General features: G+C 36.8%; 2 protein-coding genes across 2 annotated transcripts in view; both read left to right on the forward strand.

The window, feature by feature from the left end:
- LOC143279992 (zinc finger SWIM domain-containing protein 5-like) overlaps positions 1–11,115 on the forward strand; it is an 81,852-nt gene extending 70,737 nt beyond the window's left edge. The window contains exons 15-16 of the mRNA XM_076584399.1: positions 182–375; positions 1,820–11,115. Coding sequence (XP_076440514.1) covers positions 182–375; positions 1,820–2,431 — 806 coding nt within the window. The 3' untranslated portion in view covers positions 2,432–11,115. The remainder of the gene's footprint in view (positions 1–181; positions 376–1,819) is intronic.
- Positions 11,116–17,415: 6,300 nt separating this feature from the next.
- LOC143280325 (uncharacterized) overlaps positions 17,416–20,853 on the forward strand; it is an 86,291-nt gene continuing 82,853 nt past the window's right edge. Inside the window, exons 1-2 of the mRNA XM_076584960.1 lie at positions 17,416–17,597; positions 19,211–19,344. Coding sequence (XP_076441075.1) covers positions 17,480–17,597; positions 19,211–19,344 — 252 coding nt within the window. The 5' untranslated portion in view covers positions 17,416–17,479. The remainder of the gene's footprint in view (positions 17,598–19,210; positions 19,345–20,853) is intronic.

A 20,853-nucleotide genomic window follows, 5' to 3' on the forward strand; every position in this document is an offset into this window, starting at 1 on the left:
CGGTCAAACTATTGAGTTAAAATCACAGACACCTGACAAAAAATTGGCATTCTCGCTGCATGGTGTCATTCTGTCAGCCCCTACCCCCAATTTCCTGGGATGGTTATCACTGTCAACCATGTCATCTGAGGTAGGTGTCAATGTTAAACCCCAAATTTAACTGACTCATTTGGTGTTTCAGCGACTGTGGCGATGTCGGTGATGTCTCAAGCGACAGTGATACACCTGGGCCTGCGACAGCACCAGCGAGAAGAACTGGCCAGCTGTGCACGGACTCTGGCGCTGCAGTGTGCCAAGCGTGACCCACAGAACTGTGCTCTCTGTGCGCTCAATCTGTGTGAGAAAGACCCTGTGACGTTCGAGGCTGCCTACCAGGTGTGTATGTTGTGTGTGCAGTTTGTGTCTCTGTGTGTGTGTGTGTGTGTATGCTTGCATGCATCAGTGTGTGTGTGAGAGAGAGAATGAATGAGTTAACAACATTGTTCTTATCAGTAATAAACCGGTCACTCTCACATTTCTTTGTAATTAATAGAGCCAGTACCTTTAAACACATTCTGCACACTTCTGAATTGTCTGTCATGCACAACTTCAAATAGTTAAACTTATGCAATTAACTGTTTCATGTATATTCATGTTCATGTTGGTGTTAAATTTATTAATCCTTTTATGAAATATTGATGGAATGGTCAGTATCAGAGGCATGTCCTGGGTTTACGTGCATGAGTTTGTCTGTACTTGTGCATCATTTTCTTTTCCAGGTTTCTTATTTTGTTTTGATATTGATTTTTTTTCAGGTACAAATGGGACAGATACAGTTTTCAGCCCAAATTTGGACCTTTGTGGTTGGCTGGGCTTGATGCAAGACAAACAAACTTATGATGTATTCAAGTAAAACATCTTTCGGTGCTCCCAAAGCAAGACAGTTCTGTGACCTGACATTACATTTATAGACTTGTGATCTGATGTCACATTTACAGATATGTAATTTGATGTTACATTTACAGACCTGTGATCTGATGTCACATTTACAGATATGTAACTTGATTTCACATTTACAGATATGTAACGTGATGTTACATTTACAAACCTGTGATCTGATGCCAGAGTGCAGATATGAGACTGATGTTACATTTACAGACCTGTGACCTGTTGTTACATTTACAGGTATATGACCTGACATTACATTTACAGATATTTAACTTGATGTTACTTTTACAGACCTGTGACCTGATGTTACATTCACAGGTATGTGACTGACCTGACATTATATTTACAGACCTGTGGCCTACATTGACAAACCTGTGATCTACATTTACAGACCTATGACCTGACCTTATATTTACAGACCTGTGACCTGACCTTACATTTACATACCTATGGCCTACATTGACAAACCTGTGATCTACATTTACAGACCTATGACCTGACCTTATATTTACAGACCTGTGACCTGACCTTACATTTACATACCTATGGCCTACATTGACAAACCTGTGATCTACATTGACAGACCTGTGACTGACATTACATGGACAGACCTGTGACCTATATTGACAGACCTGTAACCTATATTGACAGACCTGTAACCTATATTGACAGACCTGTAACCTATATTGACAGACCTGTAACCTGACAGACCTGTAACCTATATTGACAGACCTGTAACCTATATTGACAGACCTGTGATCTACATTGACAGACCTTTGACCAGCATTGACAGATCAGACCGTGACCTGATATTACACTGTCAGACCTTTGACCTACATTGACAGACATGTGACCCACATTTCCAAACCTGTGACCTGATGGACTTGTGCAGGTGGTGGTGGAGGCAGCAGCCCACGTGATGAACTCGTCACAGCTGTTCAACATCGCCCGCTACATGGAGCACCTGGGGTACCCCCTGCGTGCCTTCCGCCTGGCCACGCTAGCCATGAAGAACCTGCACCTGGCATACAACCAGGACACCCACCCCGCCATCAACGACATCCACTGGGCCTGCCACCTGGCGCACTCCCTGGGCCGCAATGAGCTGGCCACGCTCATCCCCATCCTGGTGAAGAACGTGCAGTGCGCTGTGGTGCTGTCGGACATTCTGCGCAGGTGCACGCTCACCGCCCCGGGTCTGCCCTGCTCTGATGGCAAGCGTGCCCGCAGTGCGCTCAAACACCTGTCCTATGACAAGCAGCCACTGCGGCAGCTGATGGAGGCGGCCATCTATGCGTACATTCAAACAACACATTCCAAACTGACCCATATCAGTCCCCGGCACTATGCTGACTTCATTGAGTTTCTGAGCAAAGCGCGCGACACGTTTCTCCTGGCCCACGATGGTCACTTGCAGTTTGGTCAGCTGATTGAGAACATGAAGCTGGTGTACAAGGGGAAGAAAAAACTCATGTGTTTAATCAAGGAGAGGTTTGGTTTATAGCGAAAGGACACGTGGAGAGAATGGAGCAAGCAAACTTACATGAGAGAAAAATGTGCTTGTGTATGTGTGTGCGTGCGTGTATGGGTGTGTGTGTGTGTGTGTGTGTGTGTGTGTGCATTTGTGTGTGCATATGTGCATGTGCATAAAAAAGGAAACAGGATGCAGAGAGTGAAGGACAAGGTTGAGATGTGTACAAAGAAAGAGAAACTCCTCAGAGGCCTAAAAAGAAAATTACAAAAGAACACGTGAGTGCTTTTGAAGGACGCGAGTCACATTATTACTCAAATTATTCACAGACGAGAATAATATGAAATCTTCCCCATGTTTTATGTGTACCTGAATGCAGTCTTAAATAAGATCACAAATCAAATCAATTTCCTGCTTATAGAGGGGTAGCAGCATTGATGTGCCATATGCAAGCTGATATAATTTTTTGTTTTGAATTTGCTGGCTTCAGTGCATATTCTTTGATGGGTTATGTTTTGTTGTCATCGTTGAGTTATCAGAATCAGTTTTGTCTTTGTTAATCACTGTGTTGTCAGTTTTCTCCTATCCTTTTGTGGTCATTGGTTTAGAAAGGAACTTGTAGAGTAACATTCCAAAACAGAACATACATGATGTAACAGTAGGGATACAGTTACCAGTTTTCATTGCCCTCCCTCTCTCTCTAAGCTCTGTCTGTTACAGTATATGTTTGCTTATCCATTGTTTTGTCTTATCTTGCTTTTTTTCCCCTCTGTGTCTGCCTGTAGTTGTTTTTTTTCTTTGTTCCTTTTTTTCTTCTTCTCTTTTTAACACTTTATTACTCTTATCTCTTTTCACATTCTGTTTTCAAACATGTATGATTTGTGTGTGTGTGTGTGTGTGTGTGTGTGTGTGTGTGTGATCTTGTTTCTGTTTTATCTTTCTGTCTTTCTTTCTAGTCAGCACTGTAGCAAGCTTTGCTTAAATTGTCAAAAGTTGTTGATTTATTTTCCTCCATTGTCGAAAAGATCCACATTTTCTTTTCTTTTATGTGTGAACCAGTGGACTTTGAGTATGGTATGTACTGTTTGAAGCCACAAAAGAGAAAGAAAGAAGCATGATTTTATTTATACATGTATGAAGAAAGTATTATACCTTGAAGAAAATACCTAAGATTAGTCATGTCCATTCAAGAATATGCATGTCTGCATGCATGAGCTGTTGTTCTGTTGTCTCTTATTTGATGTCATAAAACATTTTTTAAACAGAAATTAGTAAATACACCTCATAACAACACATTATGCAAAACCGTCAGTAAGTTATTAAAATATCTTATTAAATGTCATTTTCTTTGAAGATAACATTTACTGTTCCAATGGAGCAAAAAAGAGTTGTACAATAAAAATTAGAAAAAGAAAAAAAAAGAAGAAAAAACACATGAACACCATTACTTGGATCTGATTTGGTTGTAATGGATAACAGTGAAAATGGATTTGACTGCAAGTTTACATTTGTTTTAAGAAATGTTTTGTTTTGTTTGTTTTATTTCCTTTGTATACTGGCACACTGAATGAGAGAATTTAACGAGAAATGCACATGATGATTTTTTGTGTGCATGAAAGCAATGTTTATTTGAAAATGTGTTTGTGTGTTGCAATGTCTTGTGTATTAGTTCATGTGCATGCGATTTGTTTACATGGGTGTTTGTTGTTTGTCTTACATTTTCATGTGTTGTTTTTGTTTTGGTTTTAATTGTCAGCACTGAGTCATCATCCTTCCAGCCCAGTGTCCCCAGTTATTTGGAGTCTTTGTTCTTTGCTTTTCTTGTCCCCAGAGTTGGGATATTTTTGGCATTCTATATTTCAGTGATGAAGGATGATAATGGGGTTGGTGAAGATGCTGCTATGGGGGTCCACTTAGGTTTGTGATGACTTGACAGGGCTATACTGGCATAGCATATATCCCAGTGTCAACCACACTGAGAGATACACATACCTGCAGTGTTGGTCAGGGGCTTTGAGCAAAGCTACCAAAGACTTATCCCTCAATTAGATGACCCTTAACCATGTGGTTGAACTCTTCTCATTTGAGCCCATAGGACACTCAGCTCTGGGAAGAAGCCAACCTTGCGGCAAAACCCCTCACCTATAATGGAGATCAAACCCGCGTCCTACCAGTTGTCAGTCAGCAAAGCTTACCGCTTCACCATAGCAGCTGGTTCACTCATATACTGAGTGAACATTCACATTTCATCTATGTATAGTACATAGTTATCTGTGAATGGTAATGAAAGCAGCTGATTTAACCCTCTTGCATTCGTTCCGGCCACAACCAAACACTAGGAAGAGTTTCTTCATGATATGTGAATGCAAGGCAGTTTGAATATTTTATGCAGACTGATTGGTTTCACTGCACACACTCATGTAGGGATATGTAAGAGGGTGTGGTTTTTGTTTGTTTTGTTGTTTTTAAAGAACGTGTCAATTACCTTCTGGTTAATAGGCTTGCTGTTTATTTTGTCTGCCAGAAGCTTGTTTTAAGGAACATGACTGATAAGAGTTATGTGGAAAAAACCCCAACCACCTCAACATGACATTTAAATATATATATATATATATATGAAGGATATCTCTACATTACTCAGAGGAGCAAGCATCAGTGCAGTAGCACTGACTAAACCCCCTCCTGCCCAGTGTGGAAATGAGTTACATTGTGAATTTTCATAAGATTTGAAAAAAAAGAATGACTCTCCTGTTGTGTTTGTGAGAAAGTCCATTTTCTGTGTGTATAGCTTGGAGCATATAATTCATTCTTAAAAATTTACTTTAAACATTAAAAAAAATTTTTTTTAAACGATCCAAACTTCAGTGGGTGAGTGACAGGTCAGAGTCTGTCAAGCTGTTTTGTCGGTGAAAGTGAGAAGCAATTTTCCTCACTCCACCCATCTGTCAATGGGTGTTTGACTGCAGTCAGGAAAGGTGAAAATGGCAGAAGGAGAGGAATTAGCCCTGCCTTCCTGTGCCAAGACCCAGACACACTGGAGAGGAATTAGCCCTGCCTTCCTGTGCCAAGACCCAGACACACTGGAGAGGAATTAGCCCTGCCTTCCTGTGCCAAGACCCAGACACACTGGAGAGGAATTCACTGCCTTGATGGCCATAGAAGGCTGTGGGAGTTTTCACCTTGAACTTTCTCTGTGTGTATTGTATAATGCAGGCTGAAGTCTACACATTCAACAGACATACACTGACTGTTCTTGTGACTGTGCAAGATAATGTTCTTTCTGGCATCTTCATTTGCATCCTTTCTTTCATACTCTGTATTTGTATCTCTTTCTGTTTTTCTTTATCTCTTCCTCTCCTCTCATCCCCACCCCCAACCCCCACACCTCTCTGCCCCTTCTCTCCCTCTTTCTCTGTCTCACTGTCAGTCTCTCTCTCTCTCTCTCTCTCTCATATTACTGTTCCAAATGTCCACAATCCTGATTGAAGTCTGAAGAAAAAGCATAATTTTGTTTTTAGAAATAAGATGAAAAAAATATCACTTTGTGTCAATCAACTCATTTAAGGTGAATGAGCCCATTTTTATTTTGCACTCTTTATAAGTTGTTGGCAGTCTTTATCACTCTGTGTCTGTCCAATTGTAACATTTGTCCATTTGCTCATCAAGGAGCATTTTGCTCATCCAAGGAGTAACATGAATGCAATGTAAATACTCACATTATTATTACAGGCATAGAATAAAAGCATATATTTATTGACAGGATAACACCACAAAATACAGAGGTAAGAAGTCTGTGAGTTTGTAAGTGTTCGATTTTATTTGTTTATTTATTTTTTTTATTTATTACCATTAGTATTGTTATCGTTGTTATTGTTTATGTAATGTTTTTTTCTTTATTACCATTACTATTGTTATTGTTGCCATTATTGTTGCTTTGTTGATCAAGCATTTACAATTCTGAATGGTCTTTGAAATTTGCTGGACTGTAGACTGCATTTATGAATTAAAGGAAGAACTAAAGAAAGCAAAGAAAAAATATATTCAAGTGCTGTTGGAAAAAAAAGAGAGAAAAATTATCCTACCTTGAAGATTAACAAATATATGCACAATACACTTGAAGGTTGACAATACATGTGCAATACACCTTTCATGACCTCTTTTTATCTGATCTGATGAAGCTGAAATTGTTTGAATTTGGGATGAATAAACTGTGTGTTTGATAATTCCATTTGATTAACACAGGACAAATTATGATGTGTTTCACTCATGTTTTTTGTTTACAGTGAAAGCGGAGAATTCCCATAGAATAAATGTGAATTAACAGCAGTTTTTGGTCATCCTTTTTCAGCTTGAAATAAAGACATGACTGAAGTTAAAAAGTTTGTCAGTTGTCAATTTGTTCTTATTCACAAATGGATGATAGCATTTTTGTTCCACCCCCCAAAATATTAGCTATCATAATTGTGTAAATCTGGACAAGAAAAATTTGAAATTATCCCAGCATGGACTCTGGCATTTTAGACCTGAAAGAAATATAAAACTTTGACCTAGCGAAGTATGATTAAGATTGGAAGGTCATGGAGGGTTGTGGATCAACACCGGCATGTGGTCAGGAAAAATCGTGTTTTCATTAAGAGATGGTTTGACCATGATATTGTTTTACTGCTTTGTTTTGTTGGACTTCAGCATTTGGTTGGTGGTGATGTCCTTTTGTTTGTTGCTTTGTTGTTGTTGTTATATTTTGTTCTTGTTGGGTGTGGATTTGTATAACAATTAAGATACCAATGTTTTTTTCATGTGTATGAGTTTAAAAAAAAAATTAAAAAAAAAAGGAGAAGAAATTTTTGTGTATGTATATATATATATATATGTTTTAATTCAGAGAAGATTGAAGAACATTTTGTTGTATTTCATCATCATGTGACCTGATGAGTTTTGAGAAAGCAATATATGTGTTATGTGTGTTGGTAAACATTTGCTGTTTTGCTGTATATAAATGCCTTCCATTTGATTGTTTCATATTCTCTTTGTTTTGTTCATAGGCATGATATATTTTTTTCCAATGTTCAGTATGGTACTGTTTTAAACTCTGTTCAAGGGAGATTGTAGCATGCTGGCGGCACATTGTTCTTATGTCTTACTTGTTGGATTCGGCAACAGAAATGACGTTGTGTAAGAAAGTCTTTGGTTTTCAGATGTAAACTTCTGTGTTGTAATCATTGTGCTATGTTGTACTGTGTGTCTATTTGTGATACTTTCACTGATTTCGAAACAGAGAATGAGATAAAACATCAACAGGAACTACTGGGGAGCAAAGAGTGACAACAAGTCGTCAGAAAGACACTCCATGTGATTATTTGAAGCAAAGACTGTGACTCAGCCTGCTGGGCATACATCTTTTATTTATTTACAGATTTTATGTTTCTTAAATGAAGTTTACTTGTTTCATTAATTTACTTATTTGATTACAAAGAACTATTTATGTTATCTATTCATTCTTTTTTCCTTATGAATTATTTGATTTTTTTTAACAAACTATTTATTTCATGTTGATTTTTTAAATAATTTTAATTTATTTGTTCATTTCATTGATTTATTCATTAAAGTTCATGATCTGTATGGTTTTGCGTATTTTTTGTTTTCGTAGTTGTTATTTATTTTTTTATTTCTTGATTTATTTTATGACTGCTTCTCCTATTCCATTTGGGCTTTTACTAAGCAAAAAAGCCAACAAGAGGATCATTATTTCAGAAGATGACAGTCAAAGCTATAGACTTGTACACAAGCTATCAAGAACATTTGATAACTTTGTTCAAAGCTGAGTGGTTGATCTTCTCTTCTTTTTTCTTTTCTTTTTTAACAGCAGCATAATCTGGGAAATCCCAAATACTGCTGCTATTGGTATTTTTTTTCTTCTTTTTTATTTTTATTTTTATATATTACTTTCTTTTCACAAACTTCAGAAGCATGTCTTCCCATTGTTTTTGTGCTGTGAAGTGTTTACTTTTGTACTTCTGTGTTATAATTTGATGTTTGTGAAAGTTTTTAATTGACCCAACAGATCTTTGTCAAACAAATGAATAAAAAGAAGAATAAATGTTAAGACAAAGCATGTGCCATAATTTTGGGACTATAAGGCTTCACTTTTCTCATAAACTAAAATATTCTGTTTTATCATAACAGAAATTAGCATAGCTTTGCTGCCTTTTCAACAGTGCCAGGGTAGTTTTGCCTGAATTAAACTTTGAAGTCAACAGCTGAACAGTGGTTACAAAACCTGTTTGCAGATGACGGAGACAGCAGTGTTACCTCAGGCACATGAAGATAGAAAACAAAGAAAACAAAAGAAAAGTTTTTCATGTTAACAGTATTTTAAAACAAAGTTCAACCCCTCTACTGTTGCAGACAAATATGCTTGTCGTTGAAGGGCTGTCACCTGACGGAGGTGAAACCGAGCTTACAGGTCAAGATGGCAGTCACTATTCTGGTTTTGGGTATCTTCTCCCTGGGACTGCATTACTTTTACTGAGTAAAATCAACAGTAGGGACTGCACTTTAAATGCATGCCAAATTCCTCCCATTTCACCAGTAGTGACTGCACTTTAAATGCATGCCAAATTCCTCCCATTTCACCAAAGTTCAACAGTCAAGGGGTTAAAACACCTGGTAGCTAATCGGCTGATTGCATCTGGCCTTCAGTTGAAAAGTGGGAGTTCAGCTGTGCGTCTCCAAAGTGCCTTGTAGTCTCAAATTTATTGTAAATCATGTTCAATGAATGGTAAGACAATGAATCAAGGGAGTTGCTAATGTTCCCTTTCAAAGATAGGTTCTTTGACTATAACCATTATTCTGTATAGCTTCCTTTTCAAAGACAGGTTCTTTAACTAGATTCTTTATTCTGTATAGCTTTGCAGTTACATGTACTTGTTTTGGGAGTTGTTTTCAGCTGTTCTTGTTTTTGTTTTTTGTTTCCTTTTTTTCTGCACTGTTCCCTTAAAAACTCCACTGGCTCTTCTTGCCATGAATTTTGCCAATGTGTGGTTGGTGTTACCTGTATATTGCATGGACTGGTTGTAAGTTGTTCCCCCCAGGACAATGCAAGCCAATATGTACACTTTCTTTTGCATACACATGGACATCCACACATATGGTTACTCACACACACACACACACACACACACACACACTTCAGTACAAAGGTGCTAACAAGTCAACTGTGTCATGGAGATATACAGATTTTACCTCAGCTCCTGAAGTCTTTTCTCCTTCCTTCCCCAGGATTCATCCTGTTCTCAGGTGAAATGAACGCAACTTTGATCTGCTTCTTCTGTCATACTTGTCATGTGAAATGTTCCTGTGCTTGTTCTTCTCTGTACCCGTGTACTGTGTAAATAATGTGCACTTCATGTGCTGAAAGCATGTGGGCATCACAGCATTTCCCATGCACTAAAGTCTGAGAGGATATTTGGTGCTGAAGTCAAGCCAGTTGGAACTTGGATGCAAGCATTTGGTCTGACAAACTGCATAAATGAGCTACAATGGTACTTTAAAAGATATATTTGTCTACACACTTCAGTAACACATGTTTGAAAAAAGGAAAGAGAGAAAACTAACTTGCCAGGAGGTGTCAGCTGGTTCCTTATCTACCTCAACAAGACTCTGAAATAAAACTTTGGTTTTGGTTAGAACATTATTTTCTTTCTTTTAATTTGAAATGTGATTGGAACTAGAACTGGACATTGTAGAACGCATGTATGGTGTTAGCATCTGCTCTGTTCCGAGCATAATTGGAGACCGTGTTTGAATTAATTCCACAGAAGCGTAGTCCCATACTATGTTGTCTTTCTCAGTGAAGCATTTATTTTCCATAGATCATCTTTTATCACGGCAGCCCAGAGGGTATACTGAAGAGAAGGGACAAAACCACAGGTGTTTTCCATGAAGTCTGTAGTACAGACTGCACATATGCAATAGTAATTATACTGTGTTTACGATTGATATAATAAGTGTGAATTTTGTTATTTCATTGAATCTAAAGTAATACTTTTGACAAGCACTGATTGTTTCATTTAGTTATTCTGTGCCAAAAGATTACTTGCTAGGATTTCTTGATTTGGTGTATTGCTTTCTGGTATGTGTATTAAGTGTTAGTGTCCTTTATGCAGTATCTGTCAACATGTTGTTTATCAACTTTTTTGTCCACAAAATTCTTTAGATTTACATTTGTTTGTTGTTGTTTGTTGTTGTTATTCTTTTCTTTATCAGTTTCTTGTTATCATTTTCACCATTGTCTAATCATCATCATCATCATCATCATCAGCTAGATATTTTCTTAATGAAAAACAAACAAACAAATTTGCTCATTTAAGTTGTGCCCAAGAAATTGTGGAAATATTATTGTCAGACTGAATGAAGTAGATGAAATCGTCTTGTCCGTACTATCTGATGATTCTGTTCAATCCAGATGAGCATCACAGCCATGGTGTTGCACAGGTGTATGTGGATGAGAAGAAAGGAAGTCTCAGGAATAAATCTCATGTGTCATGAACTGTGACCTATTATTACAGGCCCCTCATTGGTTATTTGTTCAGCTGCGTATGTGTAGCTTTGATAGTGATGAAAAGGCAATATGTGAGTGAACGTACGTTTGTGGTAAAATTCAAGCATGTGTGCAGATGGCAGTTCTCTCTCCTTTTTTTTCTTTTTTTTACGGGTGGGGTGGGAGGGGGTGGGGGGGTCAGTGCCCACCTTATTTTTGGTTAAGATTGGTTAGCCAGACTATGAATGGTAAAACCTTAGACATACACAGTATTTCTTTGTTCTGACTGTGGTTTTTGCTGCTTACAATACTGCAGAATGATGCACTGGAAATTATTATAATTTACGATCAGTGAATTACTTTCTTGCAGAAGCCAAACACACCAGATTTTCAACAACAAAAAGAAAGGAAAGGACACAAATCTATTTCAGACCACTTCAGATGAAAAACAAACCAAAATTTTGTACTAGTGATCAGTCCATTAGCAAAGGAGAGCAAATGAAAGTTGGTCCTCTTATCCACATCTACACACGTGAACGTCAACATTGTTAGTTGTCAAATGTCTTGTGAATGGTGGATCATATAAATTCTTTGTGTATCAGAAGATTCATGGTAACTTTTTATGCATCAAGATTTGCTGATTTTTTCCCCAAACCTTTTGAGAGAAACCTACCATAATTTTTTTTTTTTTTATTCTGGCTGTCCATTTCTGTCTCCTTTTATAAACCTTGTCACAGGTTTTGTTTTTCCTTTGAAATATTTTTTAACCATACCTCTCATGTGTTGACAGAATCTCACTGATCTGACACTCACTGTCCCATTGTGGTAAACGTGGAGTTCTTATTTGAATACTGTCAGAGCCTGAGTACACCTTGCTGTTTTGAGCTAAGTTTGCATGTTGTCTGTGCTGTTTTTTGTTGTTGTTGTTGACTTGGAATTGTTTTTTTTATTTGTCATAATTATGCTTTGTTGTTGTTTTGCATTTGACAATAATACATTTCCCAACATGGTTCAGTTTGAACACAGAGAGAGAGAGAGAGAGAGAGAGAGAGAGAGAGAAATGTGTGTGTTGATGGGTGTGTGAGTGTGTGTGTGTGTGTGTGTGTGTGTGCACGAGCATGTGCACACATGCATTTACTATAGATTTTGATTAGTATGTATTCAGTTTACAATACATTCTGTTTAAGTTTTTATTACATATGTTTGTACATTGTCAAGGTATAAATTTGGGACCAGTTTTGTTCTTTGTGGAAAATTGAGGTGTGTCAGAATCAAAATAAATGTTTGATTTGCAGTCAGTTCATAAATCTGTGACTGCTCCTCTCAAACTGATTGCATAAGAATAGGTTTTACTAGAATGTTGTTTCTGTATGTCATTTCAGCAATGTTTTCTTTTGATATATTAATGTATGAGTGTAAATGTGAAATTTCTCTTCTTGATTTTGTCTCACAGTCTATGACTCTGTGTCCCCAAATGTTCAAAACAGCTCAACAGATTTACTACAAAGAGAAGTAAGCACAGTGAAAGTAAAACTGACTGTAGAAGGAGAGAACCTTAATTACAAGAAAAACTTCATGTGAAAAGTTGGGATTCAATAAAAACAGATGCAAGAATGATCCAATGTAAACAGGGGGCAATTGATTATTTTATTTTTTACATATCAACTATCGACTTTTTCAGATTTTGGTAAAATCACATACTTGTCAAACTGCTGTTGTCCATGCTTAAGATTGATGTGTTTGAAATGCAATGACAGTCACTTTGTAGGAAGAGTGCTTGTACCAGCACTACTACTGTCTTATTCTGGCCACTGAAGATATTGAAGATCCTCAGACAGTCAAAATTGGTTGTGTCTGAAATCATTATGTGGTTGTTATCCATGGATTACTTATGAAATGTGCCAGCTTGATATGCATTAAATTTGAAGAAAGCACAGTAGGAAAAAAATGATGTCATATTTGATTTAGATTTTGTGATCTCATTTATTTTTCCTCAAACAAAGAAATAAAGTAAAAGAAAAGACATTGTTTAGAACTGCTTTCTTTGACTCTTTTTCTATTTCCGTTCTTATTTGGGTGTATATATACTTGAGCATTTTTATGTTGTGCAAAGACTGTGTATGTTTATGAAAGTAATATAGCAGTTTTAAGAAATAGAACAACCACTGCACTGGACATCAGCCATTCAGAGAGAAGTAAATTTCTTTGCTCCTGATATTTTTTTCTTTTCCTTTTTAAAATTTTATTCTAAATCTTAATAACAGCTTTCTGTTATGAGATAAAAAGAAAAAGGGGATAAAGGACAGACCCTTATGCCCCCACAAAACATTTAATATGGATCTTGGTCTTCCATGTAGGCTTTGATGTTTGAGTGTGAGTGTATTTCTGGTGTGCATGTATGCATGTGTGCATGCATGTTAACGTTCTTTTTGTGCCCTATCTCCAGTGGTGCATTCCTCATCCAAGTCATCATTGCACCCTGAAAACGGCCAAGCACAGGCCTGTTTTGTTGTCACCGTGCCAGAGGCCCAGAAAGAACTATTGAAACCAGACAGCTTGGTGACGGTTGGCCACATGAGACCCTTAGCTGCTGCTGGGTCACTTCAGTGATGTTCTGTGTGCCTTGTTCTGATTAAGCATGCACAGGACATGAACCAGCTGAACCCTTCACTGATAGTAGCAGTAGTCAGTCAGTCGTGGGGCCTGAACAAGTGAGCGTCGCACCACTGTGGTGGTCATGTGGAGCAGTGGCCTGTTGGTAATGCTACTGACTGGGGAGTGAGTGTCCATGGAATCGAGTCCCAGAAATGGACTGGGGTTTTTCCTCCCCTCTCCACCAGACCTTGAGTGGTAGTATGGAGTCTTTCTGTTGAGACAATAAACAGAGGTCCCATATATAGCATGCACTTAATATCACAACAGAAAAATGGTTGTCCCTGGCAAAATTCTGAAGAAAAATCATTTTGATAGTATAACAATACATTTCCAGATTGGAATGAGAAAAAGAAACCGAAGAAAAAAGGGTGGTGCTGCACTGTAGTAATGTGCTGTCCCTGAGGAGAGCAGCCTGAAGTTCACACTCTGAAATCTGTTGTGATTAAAAGTAATGTGCAATACAAAACAAAAGAATACAAATGAATATAATATACAGTTCAATACAATAAAACATGGCAGTCCAGTGTTGTGGAAAGGTCATGACTGACTGTCAATAGAGAGGAGAACAGAGCTGCACAAAGATGGCTTTCCCTCAGACAGAGATCAGAAAATAAATATTCTTAAGTATTAGCTGATTTGAATTAGATTAAAAATCAACAGACAAATCACTCAATAAAGCGAATATTTATTTGATTTTTTTTATTCATATATTTTATTGATATAAGACACACTGCATTTTTTTAATGTTTTATTAATGTGAACACCACATTTATGGTTTAAAGAGTCTTTAGCAATACTGATTTCTCTGTACAGACTTTTCATTTCTCATGCAGGAAACTAAACACAAACTTAACTTTTGTGTCAGAAAGAATTTAGGACCATGCTGATTTTGATGCATTGCTTGAATCTTGGATTTTTATTTCCGTTTCCCAGCTCTTCTGGGGCATGTAGAAAAGTCCATTATGTCTGAAGTCATGAAAAACCTTGTATTTTGCTTGCTGCCCAGCTCTATCTCTGGGATTTTCCAGCAGACACTGCACTACCGGGGGTCACTCCAAATGCCTGGTTCACAACAATGTCGACATTATTATGGTTTCTTAAAAATTATCTGTACTGACTTAAAGTGGGTATTTTAAAATCTTTAATGCAACTTATTTTGTTGATGCTGAGTATAGAGTTTGTTAAGAACTACATCTTTTCACAATCAGTGATGTTACATGCTGTGTGTTTCCCCAGACTCCCCATACACACCCCCTACTCTCCAGCCTTGTTATTTACCTATTCTTTTTAAATGATAACATTCAGATGTGAAAATTAATACTTAGATATCTACAATCACAAAATGTGTGGGGTGACATTCAACAGAATTCCTTCTTTTCATGCTGTGTCATTCTTTTCCTTTTTTTTTTCTTTGTTACCATTGGGTACCGTTTGTTGTCTTTCTTTCTTTACTTTTGTGTGCATGCGTGTGTGCATGAGTGTGTGTGTGTGTGTGTGTGTGTGTGTGTGTGTTAAAAATAAAGGTGTTTTGATGGCTTTTTGTTTTGTTCTGTTTTTGAGGAAGAAGTGGCTTGGGGTGATGGGGGTGGGGTGGAAGACCATTGACAAGTATGATAAAGTATTATCATGATCTGATGAAGAAGACCCTTTTCTTTCTGTTCTATTTCATTTTAATAACACTTGTACTTTGATATTGTCATAATATCCTGAAAGCATTATGTTGTCACTTGTGCATGTGTGTTTTATGTTTAATGATGAATATGCTTGAATGTGTGGATGAAAAATTTAGTAAGCTAGAGGACAAGATAGGAGGTGGCAAAGTGGGTAAACTGGGAGCAAAAGAATCATTGCAGGGTATCAAAGTTGTCAGCATTTTTATGCTTTCATATTTTGTGTGTACATATACTTTTTTTTTGATAACTATAGTAGCATGTGTTTTTGTCCTAAGCTATATGTTGTGAAATGATGATAATGAAGGGGTGTAGGAAGTCCAGTGCATGTCTTCAAAGATTATTGGAACACATTTCCATGAGTATTTCTTTTTCTTTTTGTCAGTCAATGTTTGCTTATGGTCCTTTGATTGTCTCAAAAAAGCATTTGTGTGTGTGTGTGTGTGTGTGTGTGTGTGTGCGTGCGTGCGTGCGTGCGTGCGTGCGTGCGTGCATAAGTTAGTATGTTGTGTATGTTGTGTTTGTGTGTGTCAGTGTGTTTCTCATGCTTAAATGCAATAAGAAGTTAATGTGTCTGCATGTTGTGAAATGGATTGTCCTAATAAGACAATGCTTTCAGTACAGAGTCTGGCAAGGCTTCTGGATAATATCAGCATGATACAGTTGCTTCCTGTCCATTTCCGTTGTTATGAAATCTGCCATATATATTTCTTTATAAATGATGTTTGTTTGAGGTATTGATTGTAAGGAATAAAATGATGGTATTGCAATGATGGGGGTGTTTCTGCTTGTGTATGATACTGTGTGCATGTATCACTCTGTACTGTCTCTGCCTGTCTGTCCGTCGGTCTCTCATTTCCTCTGCATAAGTGGGTGAGCATGTGTTTGATGTTCCCATCAATGTCAGTGTGTGTGTGTGTGTGTGTGTGCACGAGCCTTCGCATGTGTGTTTCTGTGAGCATGTGTTTTGATTATCCCAGCAATGCTTCCAAATGAACTACAGACAGATATATTATGAGTATTAATAACATATTCTTGTGGCTTTCAAGCAACATACAAAAGTATCCTGACATCACAGTTATTAACCTTTTTATTCACCCTCACATTCTTCATAAAGAGCTGGACTTAACTATAGTATTATAATCCCCACTACGTCTGAATCTGAAAGGCAACAATATATCTAATGGATGGGCAACACATTAATACTCAATTCCACGGTAGGGCAACATAAGAAAAAAAAAACAGTCTTATGGCTGAGCAATGTTTTTACCATGAATCCCATGGATGGGCAACATTGTAACCTAAATCCCATGCAACATTGTAACCCAAAATCCCATGGATGGGCAACATTGTAACCTAAATCCCATGCAACATTGTAACCCAAAATCCCATGGATGGGCAACAGTGTAACCCAAAATCCCATGGATGGGCAACATTGTAACCCTCAAACCTATGGATGGGTCACCACATTAACTCTCAAGGTCATGTATGGGCAACATTGTAAACCTAAATCCCATGGATGTGCAACACACTAACCTTCAGTCCCACAAATGGTAACACAGTAACCTTCAATTCCATGGATGGGTATGGGTAAGCAACTCAACAACTCGATCCCCTGGACAGGCAGCATACTAACCTCACCATACATGATATTCTGTATGCTTCACTTTTTCTCATCGTTTTGCATGCTGCAAAGAAAATAGTTAATTTTCCTCAAACGTCGTACAAGTCAATTCAAGTTTCATGTTCACACCACAAATTCAGTTTTTACATGCAGACAGAATATACAGTTGCTCCAGATTATGGTGACATGCTGTCCTAAGAGAGAACTGCATGGTAAGTTGCTTTTCATTACTTTGCATGATGCATTTAAAAAAAGAAAAGAAAAGTGGAAGTGGTTACTAGACGTATCGTAAAACATGTGAACATGGACTTATCTACTGACCACGCCCCTTTTTTGGTTGGCTCTAAGGGAGACAAATCGTTGTAAAAATATCATTTCATGTGTAGAAACCATTCGTCAGCAACTTACGGATGATTCGTCAAAAAAGTCATTCGATCTACAGTATTTTCATACAAAACACAAGAAGTTATCTTTTCTTAATCACTACATTAATGTTATATAAAGCAGGAAAATCATTTACTTCCGGAAGTACGGTCAGAGTTATCACACTTTGATTCCTCCCCAAAAGACAAGTCAGCAGCCCCCCAGCGAAAATGGCATCGAGAACTGAAAAAGATCGAGCCAAAGCTCAACAGGATAAATTTCAGGCTATTTTGTCCAGTCTGTTGAAAGACGAAGATAACAAGTACTGTGAAGATTGTGATGCCAAAGGTCTGACATGTTATACATATTGTATTCTGTTCCGTTTTTACTTCTCACGTCTTCCACATTGTCGGCTGTTTTTGTTACTGCTTGAATTATCAGATGTATAATAAGTATGACTATTGTTATCATGTGTTTATCACGATGTAGAGTATGTGGAACACGCAGGAGCGGATGGTAGAACGAAAGTGTATTTGTAAACGATCATGATATCTTTTAATTATTTTGTTTACCAACTTGCTTTGTACATGGCTCCAGCTGGAGCCAGACCAGGGGGGAGTGGTCATGTATATGAGAGGAATAATATGAAATAAAAGGCATAACAGTAAAAGTAACACTCATGTAAAACTCATAGGAGGAGCTTTAAAATGAATGATTTGTTTGATTAGCTCTAGGTATCTGGGACGCAAAATAGGACTTGACAATTGTTTCCAGTGACTAAATCAGTAAATGAATGGTTGCCTGTGTCTGTGATTATGCAAACACAAATTGCACTAATTAATACATTAAAAAATAAAAATTATTAATTATAGGTATAATGTAGTACAGTATGAGACTTTTTCTTCTAAGTTCTCCCATTTTCAGTTTTTTTAGATCACTGGATCTTAACTTGCATATTATATATATATATATATATGTATATATATATATATGTATATATATATATATATATATTATATATATATATATGTGTGTGTGTGTATGTGTGTGTGTGTGTGTGTGTGTGTGTGTGTGTGTAACTCATTAACTAGGAGATTTAAGAAAAATCAGCACCTTTAATCACCTGTTGCCAATGACCGAAGAATGACCCCAGAATCTTCCAATCGAATATCCAGTGATCTGACAATATTGTGCCCCCTACATCAGTACATGTGATGATATATCTATATCTTTATAGATCTATATCTGTATATCTATGTGTATATATATATATATCTATACTAATAAGAAAAAGTAGTCTGACACACTGAATTAGTGTAGTAGTATGAACTTGATTTTTTTAAAAAGTAACATAATTACATATATTCTGAATAGGATGATAGGAAATATAGACTTGGAATTAAAAAAAAACAACAAAAAACCCCCAACCTTTTTAAATGAAGGGAAAATACTACTGCTGTACTGGTACTTAATAACTAAATAAGTTAATAGGGTTAATAGATTATTATTATTATTTTTTTTTTAAGAAAGAAAGAACTGATGAGAATATATAGTATTCAGAGCAAAGTAGTCTAAGGCACTGTGTACTGCAACTGCAGTATGTTACTTTAGATACAACACAAAAATATTCTGCAACTCCACTACTGTAAAACAAAAATACAGGATCTTCATGATGATCAGCCAGTTGTCAGTTACTATCTTTTAGTTTTACTCTACAGAATTTTCTCTGAATTTAGCTTGTTACCAATAATCATAGCAGATTTCTGTTGATACATGTGTTTAGTGAAGTGAAAAAATCAACCTGATATTGCTTAAGTGCCATTTGATTATACAAATATGTTACTTTTATATATATATATATATATATATATATAGCAAGAAACTCAGTCTATGACTGTATGAGGCTATAATCAAGTCATGTTGCAAATTAGCTCCCTGCACAGCATTTTTTATTTTTCCAGGTCCAAGATGGGCTTCGTGGAATCTGGGAGTGTTTTTATGTATTCGTTGTGCGGGTATCCACCGAAATCTTGGTGTGCACATCTCGCGTGTCAAGTCTGTCAACCTGGATTCCTGGACCCCCGAGCAAGTTGCTGTGGGTCTTTTTTGCTTCTATTTATTTCATTTTACAAGTGATCATAACTTGATTCAGATGAATGCCTTCATAAGTTAATCTATTTTCTAAAGTTTTTTTGTTTTTGTTTTTGTTTTCTTGTTTTTTGTGATGACAGTGTTGATTCTGTTGACTAATTGAAAAAAAAAAAAAAAAAATCCAGCCTACTCAGCTTAGTGAATTTATTTAGTCTTAATAATTTAGTAATTTTAAGTACTAACTAGTCAGTAAGAGACTAACAGGATATAGGAATTAATTACTGGTTACTCATTTTCTTGGTATATTTATATATATATATATTTTTTTTTTCTTTTTCTTTTTGTGATTGTCAATAGTTCAGTCTGAATCTGACTGTAATTTAGCCATTACAGTGACAGATTCATTTTGTGCTTTGTGAGCAACCAGCACACTGTAATCAGAGTATTAAACTGAAAAAGTCATATATTGATGTATGCATACATTTATTCATACCTCGCCTGTCTACTTTGTGATTTTGTCTGTCTGTATGTCTATCCTCCAGCATTATTGATATTTGTACACACAAAAAATGCTCATAAGCTGATCAGTGTTGTTGAAGTATTGTATTTTTATCAACATAAATTAAAAGATCATGTGATACTTAAAAAAGATAATAATAAGGTGCCCTAAATTCATATGACCCACTTTCAAAAGGTGCTTGATCCACCCCCTACCTTGAAAATCGTATCATAGCGTTTATCCCATGTAAAACATGTTAAATGTTTTTATTTACATTAAAAGTACAGTGGTTGAAGAGACAAATAAGACAAAATTGGCATTCTCTTCGGTCACAAAGCGATAAAATATTCAGAATACCACGAAATTTACTGAGCAAAAATGGGTGACCATTGGGAGATCGTTTCTGGTTGGTGAAAAACCGATCGTTATATTTGTTTTCCTAATTTGAAACAAGTTTGTTTTAAACGCATTTAAATCAGAACGAATCAGCGCACACGAGAAACAACTTTTTTGCACAGAAACGTTAGATGACATTGAGGAATGCTTCGATGAAAATCGACGGTTAAACGTGACTTTCGGTGTCACGCTCACATGCGCGTTTCACGAAGACACCGCTCTTTGTGTTGTTCATGACTGCAACGGTAAAAAGATGGAACGCAAATTCGATGCAATAATCTTTCGATTTAAAGTAAAATTAGCTTGAATTCAGACGTATAAATTACAAATTTTCCAGAAAAAAGATTTGGTGTCACAAAATCACGTATAACATTTAGGGTGCTTTAACTACTTGTTTTTGGAATGAAATCAATCCGATCTATATTTTCCATGACCGGAAATCACAGTACGCATCCGGTTATTGTTTCAAAGCAAGTACGGCATGGCTGGACGACGCGAAGGTAAGTTTTGTGTTCGTGTCACGCTGATTTTTGTATGTCACGTTTAACACGAGTGTAACGAATAACATGCACAGTTAGCGTTGTTAATAGTCACAGCAAAGAAAGAAATGGCTTTTGA

This window comes from Babylonia areolata, chromosome 3, assembly GCF_041734735.1.
Source record: "Babylonia areolata isolate BAREFJ2019XMU chromosome 3, ASM4173473v1, whole genome shotgun sequence".
In the NCBI taxonomy this organism is placed as follows: Eukaryota; Metazoa; Mollusca; class Gastropoda; order Neogastropoda; family Buccinidae; genus Babylonia; species Babylonia areolata.